The sequence below is a fragment of the Sturnira hondurensis genome, unplaced genomic scaffold (assembly GCF_014824575.4).
Source record: "Sturnira hondurensis isolate 20B ecotype Veracruz unplaced genomic scaffold, ASM1482457v3 Scaffold0008480, whole genome shotgun sequence".
Lineage (NCBI taxonomy): Eukaryota > Metazoa > Chordata > Mammalia > Chiroptera > Phyllostomidae > Sturnira > Sturnira hondurensis.
The window spans coordinates 924,614-950,310 of NW_028081111.1; the positions used below are offsets into that span (position 1 = coordinate 924,614).

Here is a 25,697-nt window from a genome sequence, read left to right on the forward strand (position 1 = left end):
AATTTTATATATGTTTTCCAATTTCAGCTTTTCACCCACAAAGTGCCTCTTTTTTTTTGGAGCTACTAAACAGTGTTGACTAGTCTTGTCTTCTGTTCATTTTAAAAAATATATATTCTCAAGATTCTAGTAAAGAATGAGATGTCCAGAAAACAAAAGAGTGAAACATTGGAAAGTAAAATAAGGCAAAGCAAGCATTCTGATTTAATCTAGAAATTTTCTTGAATACCTTGTCTTTTTTTAACTTCAGTGTTTAGAAGGAGAGGAGACAAATCCTCAAACTGAAACTGTTAACCACATTTTTCACCCAGGGTTTAGTTTTCCCAGCAGCTGTGATATCAGAGTGGTGACCGGGTCAATGTGCTCATGTGCTAAGGGCTCTCAGAACAGAGGAGGCTGGCTCACCGGTCCTCGTGCTGGGCGCTGGGCCCTGGGCACTGGGCCCTGGGCGCTGGGCCCTTGCCCCGCCCCTGACAGATGGCCACCCCGCTCTGCTGGAACACTTCTACTTCTAAGTCAGCCAGTTCCATTTTTGGAGAACACAGATTGTTAGAAAGCTCTTCCTTAAATAGAATCAGAGTTTGCTTTTCTGTGCTTTCTCCCCTTGGCTCTCACATGCCCTCAAGTGCTGTGCGGAGTGAAATGTGCGCCCCTGGAGAGGGACTGCCCTCCTCCAGGCTCAGTCCCCTCTCAGGCACACACTGTCTTGGAAACATTTGTACTGAGCACTGTACAAATAAAAATACATGTGTAATGAATAATTTTTCGAGCATCTGTATCTGTTAGTAGCTGTTGATAGTCACAGTCTGAAAGTCGGTGTTTCCATCACCACATAGTGGTGCCCCCTTTGTTGTATGTCTTTTTGTTTCAATGTGTCTATCTTGCTCCCCCAAAGCCCTGCTTTGGTGGACAGAGAGAGACCTTGTTGCTCAGCATGAGTTTTCATCGCCCTCTTGAGCAATATCAAAGAGAAGGGAGGCCTCCTAACAAGAACCACCAGGGCGGAGAGGCTTCTCAGTCTCTACAGCCAGACTTGACAGAACATCGCTGTCAAGGAGGAGAGAGAGAAGACTTTCTGCAGCTCTCCTGCCTCCCCGAGTTCTCTGTTGCTAAAGAAGGATCGGTGCTAAAGTGGTCATAGCTGCCTGTTTATATTACTGTCACCAATGTACTGTCAGAATTGTAGTATGTTTTAGATCGATTACCCAATCAGAATTTATCTCTGCTGTGCACTCAATGGAGTGAAAACAACATCAAAGACTACACTGCACATGTTGAGCTTCTAATAGCTACTCATAGTATCCACGCTGTAATTTGTACTGCTGGGGAAATCTACCTTGATTCCTAAACCCACGATAAAATTCCCTAGCAGATGCCTGGTTTGGAAAAATAGCACCAGACTCCTCAGCAAAGCTACAGTGTTGTAAATGTGTGTATTTCTGACTGCAGAGAACTGTAACACTGTCAGTTTCTCTCCTCTGTTCTTATACACATCTGGCATGTTGATACTGGCAGCACATTAATTTAACCACACATAGCACTTGGTTAGAGCGACTTTGAGAAAGCAGTACCGTTCACAAAAAAATCTCTGTTAGGAAAAGATGACCATTCCTTCTTTTCCTTTAATAATTTATAATTGGATAAAATAGTATGAGCTCTTAATTGCCCTTGGGCAAAACATTTATATCTCCTCTCATACTCGTCTTATGATCACAGATAGTCAAAGAGAACTTTGCCACATATTACAGGGAGCGGTTGTTAAGAACCACTGCTGCCGGCAGCACCCGGTTGGTACTTGGAAGGGCTCCGACGGCAGAGCTCTCCCGCCCAGCTGAGGAGCGTTCTTGGGCTGCAGTCTGGCCTGGACACGGCGGCCTGAGTTGTGAAATCACTGGGCTTAGGTGGTGTAAAGCGATGGGCTAAACATTTAGATGTGAGGAAGCTGCCGCCAGGGAGGTAGTTTTTGAAGATTTTGCTTCGGGCCACTGAAAAACAGTGTTTGTTATCACTTCCTAACAGCGGGAAATCCACCAAAATTCCAAAGGTTGACTCTTCTCCATGGCTAAGTCCAGGTGCTGACTTGGGTTACATAAAACGATGTAGTTCCATCTCTGACCTCTGATCCAAGGCATGCATGCCCATTGCCAACCGCTTCCTTAGGCATCTGGACCCAAAAGTGAACTGCCAGAAGGTTTGCTCCTTGAGCATTTGTCCCAAAGTGACCGTACCTAAGGCTTGTTAGAAACCTGGCGGTGATCAGGACTCCTACCTACGTGACTCCAAGCCAGACCTAGAGGCAGAGTGGAGCTGCCAAAAGGGACTCCCAGTGCTGCGTGTTAAATAGCCCTTGCACTGGTTTGACCTGTTGTTTTCTTACAAGGAAGGAGGGGGTGGTTCCTGTGGGTGAAATTCACCAGGTTCTCGGAAGTATATCCATGCTAAGATTGACTTTGGAGTGGCTAAGTGACTTCTCCAAGAATGCACTGCTAGTCATAGGCATGCAACAGAGATGGCACTTCAACTCAAACTTGAATTTCTTTTACTATAGCAAGTTGAATATCTGGGTTTAGTGGTTGGGCATTTGCTAGGACTCTGTGGCAGAGGGGGGTTCTTAGAACATTAGAGGAAATTTTAGTGACAACCAGTTCTTATTCTAGAGTGAGAAACTTATTAGCAAAACTTGAGTATGGTCCCAGAATTAAACAGTAATAATGCATTGATGTTTATTGCCTGATTTTGATAGTTGTATTGTGGTTCTGAAGGATGATGTTGTTTGTGGAAAAACACACAAAGTATTCAAGTGATAGGACAGTCATGTTAGTAGCTTGTCCTCAAGTGGCTCAGGGAAAATAACGTTCTTGAAGCTGTTCTGTATATTGAAACAAATGGACAGATCCAAGCGTGGTTTGGAGACCACCCCAGGGTACACAGTTGGCTTGGAGCAGAGCACGTGTAGCTTGGCAGTGTCAGAGTGCCTTGCCTTTGGCATAAGGCTTTCAGAGATGAGCGGGTATCACTGAACCTGCTGAGATCAGACCGGAAACACGATATTGACACCAGGGTGAACGTGTCCAACTGATTCTTCATCAAAATGGTTTCCCCAGTATCCTTGATCCAGAACTTTCTATAACCAGCAGGTTTTCTCCATATCACCAGCTTCCATGTAAGGAAATACCTGCTTCTCGCTAGATCAGCCCAGACAGTTCTGAGTCAGTTCAATGTATACTTTTCTGTTATAACAGATAGAGTGATGGTCAGAAACAATCTCCTGGGCTCACGGCCTCTGTGGTAGTATAGGATGTGGGGGAACTTTCATTTAGACACTGCGGCATTGTGAGTCTTTGCTGTGATTGCAAATGTCCTGAACAGGTCTGGACCTGGGCATGGGATTCGCTGTGAATGAAATGTGGGTAACGAGTGCACAGCCTGTGGCTGTGGGAGCCACGTCTGTATTTCAGTTGTCCCTTCCTCACTCCTGCCCCTCCCTTGGAAATCCCTTCTAAGCCGCTTCACTCCCTGCTGAGTGAGCTTTGAAAGTAACGAAGACGCTGAAATTGGGATGCAGACATTACATGCAGATCAGCACTTTGTAACAGGGTATGTTCAGATCAGAAGAGGGAGCCGGCCGGACATCACTTCATCTGGCCGTGTATAGAGAAAGCATAAGGTTCAGTCCCTGACTTTCTGAAGCTTGTGATGTACCTGGGAAAATGACAGTTACAAATAAGCATTCCTCATTTGAACAGTGGCACAGTGGCCCCTGTCTGTTCCCCTAGAAACGGGGGCTGGATTGTGCAATTTAGGCCTCCCTCCTGTCCTTCAGGAAGCAGCGTGTGTAAAGGTTGGCGGAGGTGGGTGGCCAGGCTTCGCCACTTACTAGTTGAGTGGCTTTCGACAAGCTATTGAAAGGTAAGCCTCAACTGCATCATCTTTAAAATGGGGTAAGTGATTACTTGTTTCATGAAATTGTTGAACATTGCATGTCATCATCCACGTACAGAATACTGGGGCTGAGCTGAGACTTGTGGGAGGAGCTGGGGCTTTAATTGAGGGAGGGACAACACAAGTGAAGATAGAAGCTGAGAGCCACAGACCTGCTGAAGGACACTGAGCCAACTGACCAGAGTGAAGGGGGACACTGGGGAGTCCTCAGTGGTTGGGGCATGCCACACCGTGAAGGCCCCAACCACTAGGCCTGGTGGCGTTTGAAAACAGAACCCTCCCCCCAAGGTTTCCCATGTGGTGGATAGAGGGTTTCTTGATCCTGGGTATAAAGAGGGGACTGGGGGGAACCAGTCAGTCAGCAGGAGGCTGGAGACGAGAGCCAGGTGTGACTTGGGGGTGACGTGGAAGTCCTGAGCTCAGCAAGGAAATGGAGGGTGACAGATCCGAGGAATTTTGAAGAAAAACCCACTCCTCTGCCAGGCGGCCTACTTTCCTACTGTGTCTCAAGCTAGAACTTCTTCGGCCTTGGTGGATCTGGGCTTCAAACATGAGACTAGGGGAATTGTTCAGTTTTGAAGCCCAGATCCAGTGTCGCCTGGATATGGAACAGCCGGGAGTACCAGTCATGAGTGACTGACTCAAGGGCTTTGAGCGTGTCAAATGGCCAGCAGAATGACCAAGAGAACTAGGGAAGTGGGAAGAAAACTGAGCCCTGAGGACAGACCCCCTTGAGTTTGAGGTGATGGCAGGACCTCAGTGAAAATGTTCATGAATCCCAACTTTGGGAGACACGACATTTAGATTTTTGTCATAATGTACTTCCTATTTTTAAGTGACTTTTAGGTTTTTGGACTTCGATACAAATAATTTTCTTTGGGGCCTACACTGGAGACCTTCCTTTTTTCTGAAGCATCTTGTTAACATCAGTACCGCAGCCGAGCATGGGGCTCTGTGCTAAGGAGGTGCCAGCCTTCAGTTCCCCGTTAAGAGCTGCCACCATAACCCTCCCCTGACAGGGGGGCCACAGGCTTCCCTAGCCAGCATTTCCTGCAGAGAAGTGTGTCACCCCACACCCCAAAGCCAAACAAAAGTTAATGCAGCAGAAGAATTCAAATCAAGACTTCCAAACTGATTTTATATATGTTTTCCAGAGTGAACAGTAATAACAGTTTCTCTTTGAATGCCTGATTTGTGCCAGATACTGTTCTGGGCTCCTGCTACATTTTTGTTTAATCTTCACAATAACCCTGAGAGGAACATAATCTTTTTTTTTAAGATTTTATTTTTAGAGAGAGGGGAAGGGAGGGAAACATCAGTATGTGGTTGCCTCTCTCATGCCCCCTACTGGGGACCTGGCCTGCAACCCAGGCATGTGCCCTGACTAGGAATCAAACCAAACCACCCTTTGGTTCACAGGCCAGCATTCAGATCACTGAGTCACTCCAGCCAGTGCCTAATCATTGTTCACATGAAAAAATTTGAGGCTCAGAAATAAGTGATGTGCCGAAGAACACACAGTAAGTGATGGGGTTGCAATTCAGAGCAGGTCTGCTCTGCCTGACCTCAACATTTGCAGAGATTGATTGCTTCAGGAATTAGGGATTCAGAGTGGGGGTAGGATGATAGATGCTTGGCATGGTTATTGGTGAATTCAGTCACTCCCTGGCACAGCTATTGTGATTTCCATCCTTGCTGTGGCCCCTTGAATACTAAGGGACCAGCTGCTTCAGTGACCACTGCTTGCTCCCTGGCCCCAAGGGAGTCAGTCACTAATTAATCCCTTTGCTTGATTCCTTCATGTTGAGGTGAGTAGGGGCCACTAATTAACATCACTCCGAAGCTGAATGTCCCGGGCACATATCTTCTTTCTTATAAATTTTTTATAAATTAACCATCACTTTTGGGAGCACCGAACATGTACTGTGGCTGCTGCAAGCACAGTGTTTCGGCCATCTTTGTCGCTCAGGGCTTCTTTGTATGACATAGGTTTTTGCCCGCAGCTATTTCTCAGAATTGTCGTCTCTGAAATGCCTGGATTTTGTATAGCCTTCGTTTTAGACAGGCATACTCATTTAAAAATTGGGAGGGAAAAAAATCACCTGTGATCTCATCACCCAGAAATACTCACTGTGTCTGTAAGCATTTGTGTCCATTTACCCAGTATTTATACACGTACATACAAATTTGCATTACATGGGTGGGTGACATCTTGCTGTTATCTATACTAGATGTCACAGGGCAGTTAGTCCAGAAAATATCAAGCTCTGTTCTGATCTCAACACATGCTGGAAAGGAGATTTAATGAGCAAGTTTGCATATGCTTTCTGGCACATCAGATGTTCACATGTTTTGTGTATTTTATAAACTATGTAAGAGGAGATGCTGATTCTTTGGGGTGCATCTGTCTTTGAAGTACTTTTTTAAAAAAGATTTTATTTATTTATCTTTAGAGAGGAAGGGAAGGAGAGAAGGAGAGAAATATCAATGTATGGTTGCCTCTCGTGAGTCCCCTGCTGGGAACTGGCCTGTAACCTAGGCATGTGCCCTGACTGGGAATCGAACCATGATCGTGTGGTTCGCAGGCCCGCGCTCAATCCACTGAGCTACACCAGCCAGGGCTCTTTGAAGTACTTTGTTTTCCCAATTGAATGTTCTTCAAGAATAGAAAATTACTACTAATCTTTCCGCCTGTCACTTAAACAAACTTCCTAAACTGAGTCATTCTCTAAGCAACCAATTCTTCATTTCAATAAAGAATGCAAGACCAGCCCTGGCTGGTGTGGCTTAGTGTATTGAGCACAGGCCTGCGAACCAAAGTGTTGCCAGTTCAATTCCCAGTCGGGGTATGTGCCTGGGTTGCATGCCAGGTCCCCAGTAGGGGGTAAACTAGAAACAGCCACACATTGCTATTTCCTTCCCTCTCTCTCTCCCTTACCTTCTGTCTAAAAATAAGTAAATAAAATCATTCTTAAAAAAAGAATGCAAGGCTGAACCATTCCCCATGAAAAGTTTGTATGTAACATGTGAGGGGATTAAGATATCTCAATTTGATTTGATTTACTTACTTGCTCATTTTTGCCTAACAAATATTGAAAAGGACCTTGACAATTTCTGACCTTTGTTAGGGTATTAAAGCTGGATTTCCTTATAAATATTAAAAGAGAATTTAACTTTGAATTAAAGAACACTATGTGGCTATTAATCATAGTTCTCATAGACCACATTGCAGGTCTGTAGCTTGCAGAACGAAGCAAAGCTTCATGACTTGTTCTCAATCTGATTTTAAACTTTCAACTCAAATTACCATCTCTCAACATTAAGACAGAGACTCTGAGTTCTCAGAGTCACAGTTAACACATCAGGTGTACCTTTTCACTCTTTGTTGTGTACTCTGCCGTCGCACGAACATATATTATTTATCAGGTATCATAATTTAGATTCTTTAGAATTCTGTCTTGTGACATTGTTCACAGGAGGAATGACCTGCCAAATGTATTGCTTACTTACATAATATGGAAACTTTTGCAGAATTGTGGTGCCAGCAACCTAAAATAAACTGGGATTTGTTTTCATACATTACAAGCTTTTAAGTTTTAGATCAAAAGTGTAAAACAACTAACAACAGATTAGCAGGAGGATAATTAGAAAATAGAGACAGATTGTTAAAAAGGATACTAATGGGAGGAAAGCCAGGAGAGACTGAGGAACGGTGAGGGCTCTGTACCCTATAAAGTGAAGGGAAGGTGGTGTGCAGTTTTACTTGGGTAAGTGAAACCAAGTTGCTGTTCTCTGGGCCAAGTGGTTACCCTTCATTTCCTGAGGAAGGACGAGAACATCAGGTAATGTATTTCCCAACGACTGGCATCTTGGTGCTTCTTACTAAAATTGTAATTTACTTCTGTTTCCTAAAGAGCATAGAACCATTTCACCCTTTTCTGATGAAAAAGTTATACATACGGAGCCTTCAGTTTTAGAATAAAGAAACATGAACTCAGAATGCCTAGCAATTAAAATCTCCCTACCAATGTAGTTTGTGACTGCATTTCCCCATATGGCATACTCTCCTATTTAGACTCTATCCATATGTCTCAAGTGTTCATTTTCTCTGTTCCATAGCCCTGTCTATGCCCTGGGGACAGGCATGGGTGCAGAGTGAGTGTTTGCTTGCTGGCATGTGCTGTGATGTATACTGCTGAGCCCCAAAGTGCTAGGATGCCAATGCTGGCACCTCCTTCTTTGCCCCTCTCCCTTGGAGAGCCCCATTCAGTGCTCACCACTGCTCCCTGGACACCCAGGTAGGTACCCCACCTGACCCAGGCTGGGCCAGGTCTAATGGGTGGACCTAACTAGGTAGGCTGGGTGCTTCTCTGCACAGCAGCCTGCATGTACTCCAGTCCTCTTTGGTCTAGCAGTTGGGCCCCAAGATCAGCCCCTTCTACCTGCCAGTGCTTTCTCCCCTTAACTCATCACAGCCCTGTCTGCTTCTGAAGTCAGATTCTGTGACCACCCCAGGTGGTCCCCAATGGTTCTCAGCTGCGGAAGCCACCTGAGGACAACTCTTTGTAATACTCTAAGGCTGTGTCTGCCTGGTTTCTCATGGAAGCAGATTGCCCTATGGCAGCTGTCTTCCGGGCATCTTGCTTGATTCTGCAGTTTTGGTATTCTAAGGAGTAAAGCAGTTGATTGTCTAAGTTGGAAATTTTACAAGTGGATGTTTGGAAATAGAGCATGAGTTAGTAGTGAAATTTTAGGTGTTCTTGTGCTACTAATTTAAGTGTACTCAATCTATAATACTTAACCTAATGTGCTAAGAGAAGCAGTGCAGTGAACAAAGCTGGCTGTGAGGATCAAAAAGGGCCACTGGGTCCCCTTGTGGTTCTATGTTTTGTTTTGTTTTCACAGCCTGGTAGGTACAGTGAAGTTGAAAAGTGAAGTTCACTCAATAATTTGTAGAATTTTAGAATACCAGAAAGGGCCCTGAAGATAACCTGGTCCAGAGCTTTTCTCTGAAAATCAGGCAAGTTGAATGACTTGTCCAAGGTTGCGAGCGTTCTTCACAGCAAAGGCAGGAACGGGCCTTGGAGGCCCAGGCTGGGCGTGGTCCACAAAGCCTCAGACCAGGGGTGGAGGCAGGAACCCAGTTACCTCCAAGACTTCCTCTCGAAGCACAGGCAGGGGGCGAACCTGCGACCTCCATAGGACCCTGTGTCTTAGTAACCAATGTTTGCTTTGCTGAAAGCAGCATGTGATCTCCTGATCCATTGCCTACTTCAACTTGGAAAATGGGGCTCTTTTTTCACTTCCTACACAAAGGCCTACTTTGCATTATTGAGCATCCTCTCCGTGCCTTCCATAGGGACCCTGTCTCAACCCAGAGAGCAGGAGGGAGGTGAGACCTGCTCCCCAGGTCCATTTTAGGGAAAAAACAGGTGGGTGTGCATCTTGGTTACAAAAACACCACCTATTCTTGTCTCCATTGATTCTGCCTTTCTCCTCCAGAGGAAAGGAAAACAATTAGATGATGTAATAATGGGAATAAATACAATGACAGCTATCATTTGGGCTCTGCCTGTGTACCAGACACTACATTAAGTGTGACCCTCACTTATTGGACCCTCCTAGTAGCCCACAAAGTGTCACTGATCCCCCTATGTTACAAATGAAGAAACCGAGGAGTAGAGGTGTTATAGAATGGCCAAGGTCTAAAGTTAGTAGGCACAGAAGCTGGGCTTGGAACATGGTCCAAGAAAGTTGTCTGGGGTCTGGTTCAGTTGTCTTTGCCAACCACTTGCCACCTTCATGAATATGCTGTCCCTGTTCTCATTTTCATTTACTTACCACATTTTATTTTACTTAGGTATGGACTTGAAAAGATGTATGCATGCTAAACTTTTTGTCAGTTGATTGACATGTTAAGTAATGTTACAGAATGTCATATCTAATCCTTTTGAATATACACCCTTTGCATATTCAAAAATACTTGTGCTAATAGATCTGAATATGTGTGTTGAGGGGTACTAAATATGTATTGTTAATTAAAATTTTTCATTACAATGTTTTAAAAATTCTTTTCATTGGCATCTGTATTACCACTTGACTTTCACAGAGAATCAAGAGAATTCTGTAATCCTCAACCATTTTGTTCAGGCTTAAATATTCAGTCATATTATTGGCCTGCCTTCTCACAAATGAACAGGCTTTCTTACAAGCAAGGATGGAAATTCCAGTGCAGAGTCCTGGACACAGGGACCCATGTAATGGTGGGCCCTTTGTCCCTGACACCTGTCCCTCTGAGCTGGCTCCTCATATATCCACCGTCATAAAGGGACATAAGGACAGGGATGGTGGCTCGTCTCTGCCTTTAACTGATAGCCCTTCCCCAGTCTGTGTGTCCGCCTCGGGATGGCAGCTCCTTTCATCTTCAGAATCCCCTTCGTCCCTCCCTTTTAGACTGCCCCCTCCCCGTACCTGGGAATTTTGTGTGGCACACAGCAGAGTGCCTCGTTACAGGGTGAGTGGTAAACACCTGAGATGCACAGGCCTGGGAATAATGAAAGTCAGTCTCCTCGATTCATTCCAGTTTAGGGGATGAGCAGAGAGGGGGTACATTGGGAATTTGCACACCTCAGACCCCTCAGACACAGCCCAGCGAAGGTAGCGCCTTCTACCCTGGCCACTGGCCTTCCAGGTGCGGGAGTGCCTGTCACATAGTAGGCTCTCAAAGTTTTGTTGAAGGATGGAAGGAAGAAAGAGGTGTAGAGAGGGCCTGGTGTGGCATGTACTTGGGGGGTGCTAATTGCAATATTGGTCTGCCCTTAGTAAGCCTGTTAACACTTCTGGCAATGTAGGTGGGGATCACCCCAGAGGTCAGACTGGAAGAATGGGGGAGTACATACACAACAGTGGTGGTGAGATGGGATAGGAAGTGGAGTGTGTTAAGTGAGCAAACATTTACTGAATGCCAGGCCCTGAGGCCATGAAATGACTAAACGCGCTCTTTCTCAGGTAGATAAATACAGTGCGGTAATGTGGGTGCTAATGTAGAGGTGGGGGAGTGCTCTGAGGCTGTGGGATGGGGAAGGTTGAGTTTCTCCTGAGAAGTGACATCGCATCATTTTACTGCCGTTTACAAATCTCAGTACTGAGCAGACTTGGGATCAGCCGTGTTTTACTGTGGGGAAAGGCCATAGTGAGTAAGTCCCTCACTGACACATATCCTGTTCATGAGCACACGGTGTTTTCCCGTGGGCCAGATTGCCTGTGATCTGGTCAGGGACATTCAGATTGAGCTTTTGGAAAGGACGTTGGTTACTTATGAAAGCCAGATTTAAACTACTAGAGGAAGAAAGTTTCCAGACCCATCTTAATGTTCAGCTTCCTTTGTTTTTAGCACACCCAGACTGTCAAAAGGATATATCTTTCCTTGTTGTTAGTACTTTGCAGAGTGTGAATGGGACTGCTATACAGCAACAACCGTAAGACTGGGATTTTTTGTGAATGTACTTGGTGCCCAAAGAGGCACAGAAAGACCCGAAAAGCCATCATGGGTTGCGTTTAGTCCTTTATCTCTGAAGGACTCAGTGCACCCTCTTCTTTAAGCATACCCGGTTCCTCATGGTGAGTCTGTGGTTCCAGGTAAAGAGTATTTCCTTCCAGCAGGACACTCAGAAGAGAATTAGGTTAGTTTTTTGCTTTGCCTGACATGGTTCTGCAAGCCCTGACCGGACATGTCTTTGCTGCGGTGCTGCCCTGCCCTTCAGCTCCATCCCATTCCCCAGAGCGTTGCCCCAAGAAGTCTTGCACCTCTTGCTCACAGCTGATGTAGTCTGCATTCTCTTCTGCACACACGTTCCCTCTGCTCCGAAGGTGGTTTGTGTCCAGTAGTTGGTAACCTGAGCCTCTGTGTAACAGAAAGAATAGATGCTGACTGAAGCAGCTGAGTGATGGCCTTGATGCTTGCTCCTGTTTTGACCTAGATATGGCCTTATCTGAAATCGTTTTATACCGGTGAGCCTGTCCCGCTCTCTCGAGCTGCCCTTGGGGTTTCTCCGACAACCATGCCTAAGAAACTGGCCACAGTGAATGCATTTGGGCCCATCCTAAGTCAAATCTGATCACCTCCAGAAAATTGAGGTTAGATCTTATTGGTCAATTAGGCCAAAGGTCTGTGGCCATCCAGTGTCACATATTTCTCATTATGGCGCTTGCGATGGTAAATATTTTAAAGCCAAGGATCTCTGGATGTAGGAAACATGTACACCAGCCCAGTGGCTAGTCATGACAAGGTAGTGACGTCTGTCCCTCCACCCCCTACACTCACTCCCACACCCAAACTTGGCTGCCCCCAAAGTATTTCTATATTCTTTTCAGCTTACCCAAGTGCAGTGGTCCTCCCTGAGCCCTGGTTTCTCCTTACACAGTTTCAATTACCTGGGGTCACCTAATGTCTGAAAATATTAAATGGAAAGTTCCAGAAATAAACAGTTCGTACGTTTTTAAATCGCACGCAGTTCTGAGTAGTGTGACAAGTCTTGTGCAACTCTGCTCCATCCCACCAGGCTGTGGGCCATCCACACTGTCCATCTGCCCGCCGCTCACTGTATCACAGTGCTTGTGTTGACATCTCCCTTATTTTACTTAGTAATGTCCCCAAATCCATTCACATAACTTTTATTACAGTATATTGTTAAAAGTGATCTGTTTTATTATTAGCTATTGTTAATCTCTTATTATACCTAATACATAATTAAGCTTTATCATAGGTATGTATGTGTAGGAAAAAAATGATACAGGGTTTGATACTCTCTGTCGTTTCAGGCATCACCTGGGCGTCTTGGAAGGCATCCCTCTGTGGATAAGAGGGCCCACTGTTCTGAGTGGGAATCAAGTTTGGCATATTGAAGGAGCTGGAATGGGAGAGGAGCAGGGAGAGTTGGGGGGAGGGTACGAGTTTTGTGGGGGGTTTTGGAGCTCTTAATTGAAGTGACAGAAAGTAAATTTAACAGATAAAGAAAAGTAGAAGGGGAAAATTTAAAGAGGGATTTGTCTCACATCATTGGGTAGTATGGTTGGATCAAAGGACTCAGCTCGTGTTATCTGGGTTCTGTCTCTCTCCCTGGGCCTCGTTCCTGCTCTGTCCGTCATTCTTCACATAGACTCTTTAAGAGAAGGCTGCTGGGCAGATTAAAACAACAACAGAGAACTGCTGTGTTTTAAATGGTCATCTTTTTAAAAATCTCAAGTGTAATAAACTTAAAAGAGTTTTTCCCCTTTTATATATTGAAGTATTTTGGTCATAAATGTTAGAACTGGACATTCTCTGAAAGCAGGGAGCTAATCTTACCGATGTATCTAGTTTTTACTAAATACAAATTGAATGGACCTATTATAATATGAAAAGCTACAATAAACCAAACATATGAAAACTTATTTTGGTCATTAATCAAATCCTGTCAGAGCTCCTTAGCATTTAATAATAAAAGACTTCTGTAATTTTTAGTTGACTTTAATAATAGATCCTAACTCTAATAGGAGAAGCCCCCACAAATTAATAACACCTATTCTTAGTGTAAATGGTATTTTAAGTACAAGAAACCTTTCTGGTTAAACCTGGTTTATGTTACAGATCTGATTAGCAACAAAAATAAAATGTCTTTGCTGGGGAGCTCCTAAAACTTGCATGCTGCCAACATAAGTCTGTAAGTCCATGGTAGGGAATTTTTATGAGTAAATTTGAGCCAAATTGCCAATTGCCAGGATCGAAATATTATCGGATTGAAAAAATGCTCCTGAGGACCACAGTGTTGCAGTTTATTTTATACATTAAAACTAAAGAAGGAGACATAAGAAGGGCTACGTGGAATCCATTGGTGGTAGATTAAGGGGACAGGAAATCTCTGAGATCGGGTAAGAACGGAGAGAGACTAGTCCTTTTACATCAGTGGGTACTGGTTTACATTTACAGCACATAGGATGGTGTGGGTGGGGGAAGGGATAAGATAAAGAAGGTTTATGCGGTCTCCGTTCTGGTGCCCAGGTTGTTTGTGCTCTGAGGGATGTGGCAAAGGAGATCACTCTGACATTCCAAAAGAATGTTACCTTAGATGCAAAAAGACAATGTAGACAGACTCAGCTAAAGGCAAGATTGACCTTTGTCAGGGAGGATACTGGCCTAGGATGTGACCTGCTTTTAGTTGGGAATTTTTTTGTGCAGATCCTCTGTGGTTACTTTGGGTCTCTCGAGCTTGTAAGTCCCACCATGCAGGCCTCCCCCTGTCAGGTTTCGTGTGTGTCCACTTTTTCATGCACAGCACATTATTCTAGTGAATCGGCCTGAACATATTTCTGAATAATCAAGTTTGTTTGATGTTTACTTTAAATCTCCAGAACGCCAGCTGGAAGATGACAGTTAGAATATATTTTAAAATCACCTGTTGTAACATTCCTTTATCTTAAAATAAGTATATAAAAGTTTCTGACTTTAAAATTACTAACATTAATATCGTATAACATATTCAAACTTTCATTAGAACTCAGTCTTTAATGTATGTAATATTATTCAAGAGAGTTAAAATTTGCTTATTATTATCAATGAAAGTGAAACTCAAGATCAGAGATTCAATAGCTTGGTGCCACAGAATCGTTACAAAACCTAAAAAGTGTATGCAAGCACACCTCAGAGATTTTGCAGGTTTGGATCTGGACCACAACAAAGTGAGTAGTCTGTCTTTTAGCTGTTGGAGGGTCTTGTGTTCGGCTTTTTAAAAATGCATCATCTGTGAAGTGCAATAAAACAAAGCACAATAAAATGAGTATGCCTGTAGTTTTAAATCCAATTCAGCTTTTTGCCGCTGAAAATTATACTGTTTGCTCACAGGGTGAGAAGTACCATTGCTGATGGTGCACATATTATTTTTTATTCCTATTATATGCAAATAAAGCTCATTACACAAATTGTGGTTGGTCTTTAATGTGACCACTTATGGAGGTAGATCTGTCAAGGAGCTTGTTCATGTCCTCCCTTGGCCACAAACCTAGTCCGTTCCAGGCAGCTCGTCCTCAGGGGTCTGTGTCCTTGCTGTGCAGCCTGGCTGCTGACTCACCTGGAGACCTGGGGCAAGCACTCAGCCTCTCCAGGACTTTCCCCACTTCATCTGTGGAGCACATTGTCCAGCACCCTCCTACCCAGAACCCCTGGTAGAGCAGAGAGAGCACTGGAACTACTGGGGGTGGGGGCGTGTGTAGGGGTGGGGGATTTGGGTTCTTATGTCTTGCTCATCTCCTGGCAGCACACACACGGGACTCCAGGCCACGCCCCACAGCAACAGCCTGAAACAACTGAGCAGGCTAAGATTTCTTCTGGATCTTAAATGCCGCAATTCTATGATTATAGATTTGAGGAAACCGAAATGTTTTCAGAGCCTAATCTCTAGGGTAGAAATTCAGATCCTGGTCACTCCTGAACTTCATGCCATGTACAACAATGTCTTTTTTTCTTCATGGTAATTTTCATTCTTTGTCTTTTTTGTTTGTGCAGAGCCGTGGCAGTTTATACATTATTGAACAAGCTGTGGAGGAAATCATCACTTTGCAAAAAGGGTTACCATCACTTAATACAGCACACCAGCAATTGGAAAGGTTTCCTAACGGTTGCATTCTAGCTATTCTCATTCATAATAGGATTGTTCCAAAGCACGCTGCAGTAAAAACTCCAGCTGTGCAGTTGGATTTTATGGTTAACTAGAGAACTGAGAGAAAAGCACATCATTCGAAGTCCCAGACTTTGCTCATACTACTACCACCCAGTGCTCAGTAAGTCTAACGTGGCAGGGACTGGAACCGCCTTGTATCCTGCAAGGTGTGGCTCTCATACCTGAGAGAGACAAGAGGCTGTAGTGAAGGGTAAAGCAGGCCATGTATGCCTCCTCAGGGGATTTCTTCCTGTCCACGGCCCAGGCTGCAGAGGAAGCCAGGATCTGGCCAAGGCGGGCAAGCCTCAAGGGAAACTGCTGGAAATTGTGTTCTCCTGAAATAGAGTGCAGAGATGGAGCAAGTCAGGCTGGTCACTGAGGGCTTCTGGTCTGCTACGTTTGGGTTACTTACTGTTTACTTATAATAAATAAAGATGGTCTGAGACTTTGCAAAATGGGGGTGAGGATTTGCCTGTCCTACTGGGAAAATATGTAAAATTTTAAAAGGAAAGAATTCACCTGATCCTTATTAATACATTGGAGTTCAAGACATTTTACTTACAACTGGGAGAAGTAGATGGTGTGGCTTTCATTAAAGGAGAAGAAACGAAACAAGATGTGTGGTAAAAATATACATACAGAGAACGTGGGAGCAGTGGAATTCCCACACCACCTCCTTCCTTAAAAGGTAACAGATTTGCCTTCAAATTAGAGACGCCACTTGGAGCCAGGATGCCGCCATTCATCCAGGGCTCGGGGCTCATATTCGCACCTCTCCCCTCTCTGTTCGGATGCAGCAGCACTGCTGTCCGTTGTCACCCACACGGGACCCATGCTTCCTGTTCTGCATTCAGAGCCTGCCCTTTGAGATCTCAGTTGCCACGTGGCACCGGTCACGTGGCTTCATGGTTACTTATGATACATTTCTTATCCCAAATCTTCATTCCTTAAACTTCAGTCCCACTTCCACCTGGAGACACAGGGGCCATTTTCATTGCCTAGAATTAAAGGAAGCATACCTTGCTGTTTGGGCAGGCCAGTGGGGCATTGTGAGAACAGATTCTTGACCCCTCAGTTCAGAGTCCTGCCATGCTGCACATCAGCCTCTAATAGAACTGTGTTATTTTTATTGGGAGCACAGGTCTGTGTCTCATCACTAGCTATTTGTGTCGGACCAGTCCCTGATCTCTTTTAGCATTTGTTTCCCCATCTGCAGAAACGGGGGGATGCCCTCTTTGTCCAGGACTGTTGTGAGGGTTCAGATAATGGAGATGTCAATAAGGTCAGCTTCTTCCCTATGCCCAGACACCTGTCTCTTGAATTTCACTGCACCAGCAGCTACATATGACAGTGCTCCCGTGGAGTAAAACTTCCTAGGTGCCAAAAACCTGACAGGCAAACTTTCTATTTTGGCAGTTGTCTGGCACTAGTAGGGTCATGGCCAAGAGCATTAAAAAAGGACTGTGGCCCTCACCTTGTAAGACACTGCTCTGAGAAAGAAATGCAAAGTCCCGGCCCAGTTAATAAGAGTAATAATTTTTTTTTTAATTTTTTTTAAAGATTTTATTTATTTATCTTTAGAGGGGAAGGAGAGAGGGAGAGTAACATCAATGTATGGTTGCCTTTTGTGCTTCTCTGCTGGTAGTTAGCCTGCAAGGAACTGGCCTGCAACCCAGGCATGTGCCCTGACTGGGAATCGAACCGCAATCGTGGGGTTCGCAGGCCCACGCTCAATCCACTGAGCTACGCCAGCCAGGGCAAGAGTAATAATTTTTATCATTCTTAGAGCACTTCCTGTGCTTTACACATACAGTCCGAATTTGGGTACCTGTTATGGACTATTATGTTCCCCCAAATTCATACATTGACATCTTACTCCCTAGTAAGTCAATGTGTGACTGTATTTGCTGCGGGGCCTTTAACGAGATAATTAAGTTAAAATGACTAGTGTGGGCCCTAATCCAATGTGACCGGGGCCCTTGTAAAAAGAGGAAATTAGGAGCACACACACACACATAGAGGCCATGTGAAGACACAGAAGGCAGCCATCTGCAAGACAAGGGGGGGCCTTAGAAGGAAGCAACCCTTGATGTTCTGCTTCTCATAGTTCTACTCTCAGAACTATGAGAAGATCAGTTTCTGCTGTCGCAGCCCCAGTCTGACACTTCGTTAGGGCAGCTGTAGCAGAGTGACACAGTGCCCAAGAGCACACAGCTAAGTGGCCTGCTAGGATCCCCCTGGGGTTGTGTTCTTAGTCACCCTTCTGTAACCATCGCCGCCACTGCCACCCAGAGTGGCCTCAAAGATTGTTTAGATTACATTAGAGCAAAACAGTTCAATTTTCCATGGTGTGGGTGCTATGTGGAAGGTCCCAGTCTTGATAGAGAAACTAAAATTCCATACAGGCAGGGAGTGTGCCTGCCTCCTTTATCTTGCTCTCCCCAAAGTCTAGGATGGTGTCTCGCAGGGAGGAACTCAGTGGCTGAATTAAATTATTTTGTTTGAAAAAAGCAAGCAAAGTAGTACACTCCTTCATAAACCAGCTGCAGACTGTCTTCAACATGTTATACTAAGGTCTAATGTTGTCTGCTCTGCTGATCTTGACACCTTTATGTCCTGGTGAAATTCTAAAACTTGATCTTCCCGAAGTATTTTTTCAAGTGGCTTGTGTTGTAAGTTTTGAAACAGTCTATTAAGCAGTTACATTTAATTGTTATTTCTTGAAATCTTTGTTACCAATTAAAATTGAACAGCCTGGTCATTTCTGCTTCGGCTGCACTCCAGTGTGTGGCTACTTTGTGAGGTTTGCAATGCCTGTGCCTTCTGGAGGGGGGTTTCCTTTCATGAGCTGCCTTGTCTTCTGGGTCACGAAGCCGTGGAGTCATCGCAATGCTCTCTCACTTCATAGCGAAACCATTCTAGGTTGGAAATCACATGAGGGGATTTGTTCTAAGATTTAGAGGTTCATGATTCCATGTAAAGCAAGTTAACTCTTAAGTAGAGATCTAAATTTTGTACTTCGTCTAACATCCCGCCTAGCTCCTGTATTCCTTTCCCATGTACATGAGTGTGCTTGCCGTGGCACGGAAAGGAACAGCACAGCAGTGAGCTTAAGGAATGGCTGTGTTCACTAGAAACCTGCTCCACATCAGTGTGCTTCCCTCCATGTGTGCCTTTCATTTGGCCGCACTCTGGGCGGCTCGGACCCAGGGAGTGTCTGCTCTAGAGGCAGCGCCCAGACGTCCCCAGCACAGGACAGTCAAGGTGCAGCATTGTATTCCCCCCGACCTGCTCAGCGAGGAGCCAAAAACAGAGGCAGTTCTCAGGGCCGTTCTGTCTTTACTCCGGCTTTAGGGATAAAAGGAGAGAGAGGTATAGGCTACCCATTAAAGTGGTTTAGTGTCATTTTGGAAAATAAAATTAAATTAAAAATCTGTGAGTGGCTGCAGCTTCCGTACCATCATACTCTCCATGTCAGCAAAGTTAGGAGGTAGGCAGGCAGCTCGGCCAGTCCAGCAGCACACCTCAGCCCGGCAGACCGACATGCCTCCCCCGCCTAGGCTCATTTCCCAGGAAGGTTCCAGAATTCTGGATTCAGCCGGGTTAAAGCATTTTGCCTTACGGTTTTTCAAACTTACGGTTGGGAAGAAATAAGTTTCACATTACAACCCCTCACATATATAACTGAAGCGACCATACCATGTTGGATGCACTTTAAAATTCTGTATTTCATTCCCCTAAAAACAAAAGGCGATACATACATATAATGTGGTCACAGCTCATGAAATTGATTTGATGATCCCCTAGTGAGTGTTTGGTCACAATAAGAAAAATTCTGCCTTCGAGTTAATGTATCAGCTAATTTCTCACTCGGTCACAACCTGTTATGGGAAATTAGCCTTCCGTTTGAAAGAAAACAACTGCAAGATGAGAAGAAAGGGGAAGGGTGTGGGTTTCTGCCTGGTGGGGAGCCTTGGGAGGGCAGGTGTCCCTGAGAGGAGAGGGTGGACTAGCCTGAGGGGGTGCAGGAGGGAGTGGGGAGGAGGGGAGCTCTGCTGGCTGAGATCGGAACCCTCTGAGAACAGGTCTTTTGAGCTCATTTAATCCAACTTCCTACCCAGTACAAGAATGTGAAGACATCTGTGCCTTTACAGCTTATCTTTCTCTCTTCAGTGGCACAGGAACTCTGTAATCATTCCCAAAGGAAACTGAGTTTCTGTTGTTTTGTTATCTTTTGTGCTGCAGTACTCTGGCGTGTTTTAAAGAGTCAAGCAAAGAGGTCAGTTTTAGTCATTCCCAACTGTTAGGCAGGCATGGACATGTGATATTTCTGATGGTGATCTTAGTTTATAACCACCGTGGATTTGTCCCCTTGAATTTGGGCAGGGAGTTGGCAACAGGGCCCTGATGGTGCCCCATGGTGTCCTGCTGCACACGCTGGTGCCCACTGAGCCCTTGTGTCTCCACAGGCCTCGGCAAGACCAAGAGGAAGACTAGCACGAGAGACGCGTCCCCAACTCCCAGCACCGATGCGGAGTACCCCGCCAATGGGGGCGGCGCCGACCGCATCTACGACCTCAACATCCCGGCCTTCGTCAAATTTGCCTATGTGGCTGAGAGGGAGGACGAGCTGTCTCTGGTGAAGGGGTCGCATGTCACCGTCATGGAGAAGTGCAGCGACGGCTGGTGGCGTGGCAGCTACAACGGGCAGATCGGCTGGTTCCCTTCCAACTACGTCCTGGAGGAGGTGGACGAGGCGGCCGCAGAGTCCCCCAGCTTCCTGAGCCTGCGGAAGGGCGCGTCCCTGAGCAATGGCCAGGGCACCCGTGTCCTGCACGTGGTCCAGACGTTGTACCCCTTCAGCTCTGTCACTGAGGAGGAGCTCAACTTTGAGAAGGGGGAGACCATGGAGGTGATCGAAAAGCCGGAAAACGACCCAGAGTGGTGGAAGTGCAAAAACGCCCGGGGGCAGGTCGGCCTTGTCCCCAAAAACTATGTGGTAGTCCTCAGCGATGGGCCTGCGCTGCCTTCGTCACATGCCCCGCAGATCAGCTACCCGGCACCTGCGGGCAGCGGGCGCTTTGCAGGCAGAGAGTGGTACTACGGAAATGTGACACGCCACCAGGCCGAGTGCGCCCTCAATGAGCGGGGCCGCGAGGGCGACTTCCTCATTAGGGACAGTGAGTCCTCGGTAAGTGACCTGGGTATTTGAGGTCTGCCCAAGCCCGGGAGGTTTCGGGAGATGACAGTAAACGTGTGTGTGTGAATGTGTATGTATTGCACAATGTGTGCCATCCCTTTTCAGACTGTATGAACAGACTGGAAATAGCAAAAGACTGCTAGGGGTTCATAGTAAGGTAGACGAATCTACTTGGTGTACCTCACCTGTATGAGATGCCTCTCTGTAGTGGACCTAAGTCGTCTTTGAGTGTAGTGGCTCATCTATGCATCACTGCCACTTACTGCCCAGGAGACATCTTGCAGATGTAAGCGAAAGTAAATGCTTTTACTTCACGAAGGTGGTTTTGCCTTTTGACTGAGATCTCCCCTTTTCTCTCCTACAGACCTAAACACCATTTTCCCATTCTGTTAATGACTCCTCTAAGGTCCTGTTGGCTACCTTGTTTCCACTCTGGGTCACAGGCCTGTCATCTGCTCTCAGTTAGGAGCACACCCAGTGTCTGACACAGGCTTTTGTTGGTTCATTGTTTTTTCTTTATAAACCATGTATATAATCCTAAGGTCGTCTCTGCCACAGGCAGCACCACTGAGTTCATCTCTGAAGAGCTTCCAAAGCACTTACGTGTAGAATAGTAAAGAAAAGGGCCATGCTAGAGAGAGAGGAGTGTGTGTGTGTGTGTGAACTGCAGCAGGAGCCAGAGGCCGCCTGGCTTTTAGCCGTCGGCAGCAGATGCATTTGGGGTCTGCGTTTTGAGTATGTGCCCGAGCCTCTGTGGAGGAACCAGGCCAGCACCACACAAAGTAACCTCTGTGTGTGCATGCACGTATGTGCATATGTGGGGGATGGAAATACTCAACTGGCTTTGTAGGTCTCTTTGTAAATATGCCATCCTCGTGGTGAGACTCCCAGGCCCTCCAGAGAACAAAGAGTTCTACAAATAGAGTTCATTGTGATTACATTGTATTGGTCTGGCAGGTTTCAATTTAAGTTTTCAAATGCACACTATACAACTAGTAAGTATGTCCTCCGTACTGTAACTGTTGTCCCCTGGAAAGGTTGATGGCCACAATAAGTGAGTGCATATTCAAGACTCATGTTGATTGATCTGCAAGGAATTAAGACCACAGAAATGTTTTCCTTACTCAAGAGGCAGCTGTGATGTGTTCTTTTTTGAGGAAGGAGGAGCCTCATCGCGGTGGAAGTCAGACCCCGTTACGGTTCGGTGTCGGCAGCTGGTGGAGTGAGTGGCCCCCGGTTGTGCTTGGGCAGTACCCCAAGTCTGAATGTTAACTACATCTGAAGTCTTCACTCTGAGCTCTTCTTATCCCACCACCCAAGTTTACCATTTCTGGCAAGACATCACATTAAATTGTTCTCATGTGACGTAAGCTCTGTGTGTAACTTCCTTTTGATCATGTTTGAGGCTCAAGAGAATTAAAGATGGCAGCGTGTTTAACTCTTCTAAGCAGAAATTCAGAGGAAGCCCTAGAAAACCAGTTACAATCTACAATGATTAATCCAGAGCCCTTAAGGAATAAATAGAGTTCAGCATTGAAAGTATAATCTTGATTTAGAAAACTGGAGTTTGAAGAGACCTCTTAGAATGGAGAGAGGCGAAAGCAACCCCGCAGTGTGGAGACATTAGTCCCATTCTTTATTGCTTCTGGCTAATAATACTTGGGGAAAAGAAAGTCCTCAGAAAGAGGGTAGGTGAGAACAGCGTCCTGCAGGCTGCTGGCCTCAGAGAGGACCTATTCCTCTTCCACAGGACAGGTACATGCAGGCAGTCGCCACTGTCTGAACACAGAGACCGAATCCTTCCGGATTGGGAGGGGTACTTGCATTATGTGGGCTACATCTCAGGACCTGAATATGCTCCAGTGTCTTGTCTTACATTACTGGAGAATAACATTGTTTACATTTTATTTTAACCTTTTTTATATGGAGGACTTTCCGGTTTGTTTTGCATTGTTTTAACTTATAATAAGGTACAACACACTAACAGTGTATTGGGGCCTGGGGGTGTGGAGCAGAAAGGTCTTCGCTGGGACTTGCATCAGCTCTGCACCCACAGTGGCACCACTGGTCTGAAGACTGCCATGTGGCCTGATTTTGTGCAGGGCTGCTTGTCCCAATGGATCTTGCTGTGACATGTGGCGTTTTCTGCTGTTGTATGCCTGCCTTACCCCAAAGGGATGCTGCAAGGGACTCTAACACGTGTTGCTGCTTTTCTGCTGACAGCAGAAATAGGCCAGGTTGGCTGCTTTCATTGCCTGTATGTAGGTCTATCCCCCGCTGTTATCCGCAGCTGTTGCGGAACTGTCCTGATGGACAAATGGACAAATCCATTACTCACTCCTTTTCTGCCACCCACTGCTTCTGCCTCTTGCCAGTGTCTCCTCATCTCCTTTCCTCTCCTCCTTTGTCTTTTTTCCTGTTCATTTGGTGTTTCTAAAATGAAAGTCTGGCTTCAAAGTCACCACCAGGCCAATGTGACAACTTGGGTTCATAATTTTACATAGCACAGCACAGTGTGTGGGGGTCAGAAATATTTCGGACAGCTGCAGCATTTCTGTGGGACTCAGAGGCTTCTTCATTGAATTTCCTTTTTCTTTCTTGCAGTCTTTGGGTCTGGAACTTTCCTTTGAGTGAGATTACCGCCGGACTCCTAACTGTGAATAATAAGCTCAGTGGCTGTTTTAGACGGGATCTTCAAGATGTGTGTCTTTTTTTTTTTTTTTAAGATAGTCTAAGTGATTCCAGTATAAATAAGCTAGACTTTTCCTTGGTGATAATTTTGCATTTAAAAATATTTAATATTCTTTCTGTTTTGAAAGATAAAAGTATACCCAAATCTGAGTCCCAGGAAATTTGTGGTTTTTTGGGGGGAGAAGTGCATATTTTGGAAAAAAAAAAACAAAAACATGGCCGCATCCTGTGGCATCTGGTGTCAGTGACGTGCTGGGTGTTGCAGATGCAGAGGCATCTGTTGCACACACGTTCTGTGAGGAATGAGCTCACTACCCAAAGGAGCCTGCATGGTTTGTCCCCGTCCTGAATCTCAGTCCCTACTGTTTCGGGTTCTTCCATCTCCTTTCTCTTCCTCCCTTGTTCTCCTCTCTCATCTGTATTTGTCATGTACCCTTGGCCTCAGATGAAACAGTATCATTTCTCATTCTCCATATTTAATTGTCACACCTCTGCCTGATACATCCATAACTCACTAAATCTAGGCAATTCCCAGTCCCTGCCTGTCCCCTGTGTGCCCGTCATGGATCTGCACGCCTGCTCCGTGGCTGTGGTGAGAAGGCTCTACTTACACTTAGGAATAACCAGAACTAGAATTCTGCTGAGCTGTGTTAAGTTATCAGCATTTTATTTTTTCAATTGCTACATCCCCCACTTGGGAAAAGGGTGTTCAGAAAGTGTGACAGGGTGCGAGGATGAGGTCTGTACAGGTGACTAGATTTACAGCATCAGCCTGCAGTTTAGGAAGATGTTTTCCTCTGTAAGACACCAGATGTCCCAAGACAAAGCCTTTTTGCTCATGCTTATGTCCCACAGGACTGTGTAGGCACTAATTTTTTCCTCATACAACACATTATTTCTGAAAGAGAAATACTATCTTGCCAAAGGTATATAATTTAGTGCACAGGGTGTTCTTTTTAAATCTATTAAAACTATTTGATTAGGAAAGGACAGAATAAAACATTTGTATAGTTCCTTGTTATATTTTTCAAGTTACATGGTGAGGCAAAAGCAGGTTTATAGTTGTGAGTATGTGAAACACAGAGTTTATTCTTGAATTATTATTTATTAATTACTGTAGTATTTTTCCATGCGAACAACTGTAAGCCTAGTTTTGCCCCACCCTGTATATTTCTTATAGAAATCATGATTTTTAACCAGAACTCAGGTTTCAGGCAGTTTGATCTTTCGATCAGTGATGCTCCGTCTGTGAAGTGTACCGGAACCCGAGTGCTTGGTCCGTAGAGGTTGCTGGGTCCCCCCCACAGAGCTCCCGGTCAGCAGATGGGGCCCAGACTGGCCTTGCTAGTGCATTGGTGCTGAAACTGCTGATCTGGTGACCACACTTTGAAACCCCCTGGTATCTATTGTGCAATCTTGGTGGTTTTCTACACATTAACAGCAGTAACTTAAACTCCATTTCTGCAGAATACTATATTTTAAGAATTATAAACATGCTTAAAGATGAAAATTGTAACTTTCTTGTTAAGTTTACTTTTACATAGAACTGTCAGCTTTCGTTGACTGAAATTCATCTCATAAAGTGTTTTTTTTTAGCTCTTTAGAGTTTGCTAACTAACTGGATTTGTTCGTCAGTGGCTGAAAACATTTTAAGCCTAGACTTTTATAATATTTCTAACTTTAAATATACCTAATTCTTAAATTAGTGTGGGCCCATGTCTGTGAGTTCACTGCCTCATCACCTGATCTGTTCACCTGATTCCCAGATGGCTCAGAGCCTTAGAGACCCCGGCCCTTTCTGCCCTACCTAGTTCCTCAGTACTTGCCTTTAAAAACAAACAAAAATCCTCACACCATGTACTGGGATGTGTGAAAAGAAAACGAGAGTCTTATTTAAAGCTAGTCTTAAAATATAATCAGTCACAAGTTTGCTTAGTATCTTACTCATAATTCTTTTGGGTCCCAGAGAGGAATTCTGAACTGTACCCTTGGCCATTTAAAGGTGTGACTCCCAGCTGTTCCCAGTTGAGTGCTCAGCTGTGGAGCTCCTGGCATCACAGGCTGCCGATAGAGTCCGCGGAACCAGCTGCAAAGAATAACTGGCCTTTCAGTACCATAGAAGGCACTGAAGGATTCTGGTATCTCACTCAGCCTTAAAACCATTATTTATA

At 45.2% G+C, this 25,697-nt stretch overlaps 1 protein-coding gene across 4 annotated transcripts in view; it reads left to right on the plus strand.

Moving 5' to 3' along the window:
- The window catches only part of NCK2 (NCK adaptor protein 2), a 146,563-nt gene that overhangs the window by 104,798 nt on the left and 16,068 nt on the right, over positions 1-25,697 (plus strand). For all 4 annotated transcript variants that reach the window (XM_037054982.1, XM_037054983.1, XM_037054984.1 and 1 more), the window contains one exon: positions 20,105-20,826. In XM_037054982.1, the coding sequence (XP_036910877.1) occupies positions 20,105-20,826 (722 nt within the window). The remainder of the gene's footprint in view (positions 1-20,104; positions 20,827-25,697) is intronic.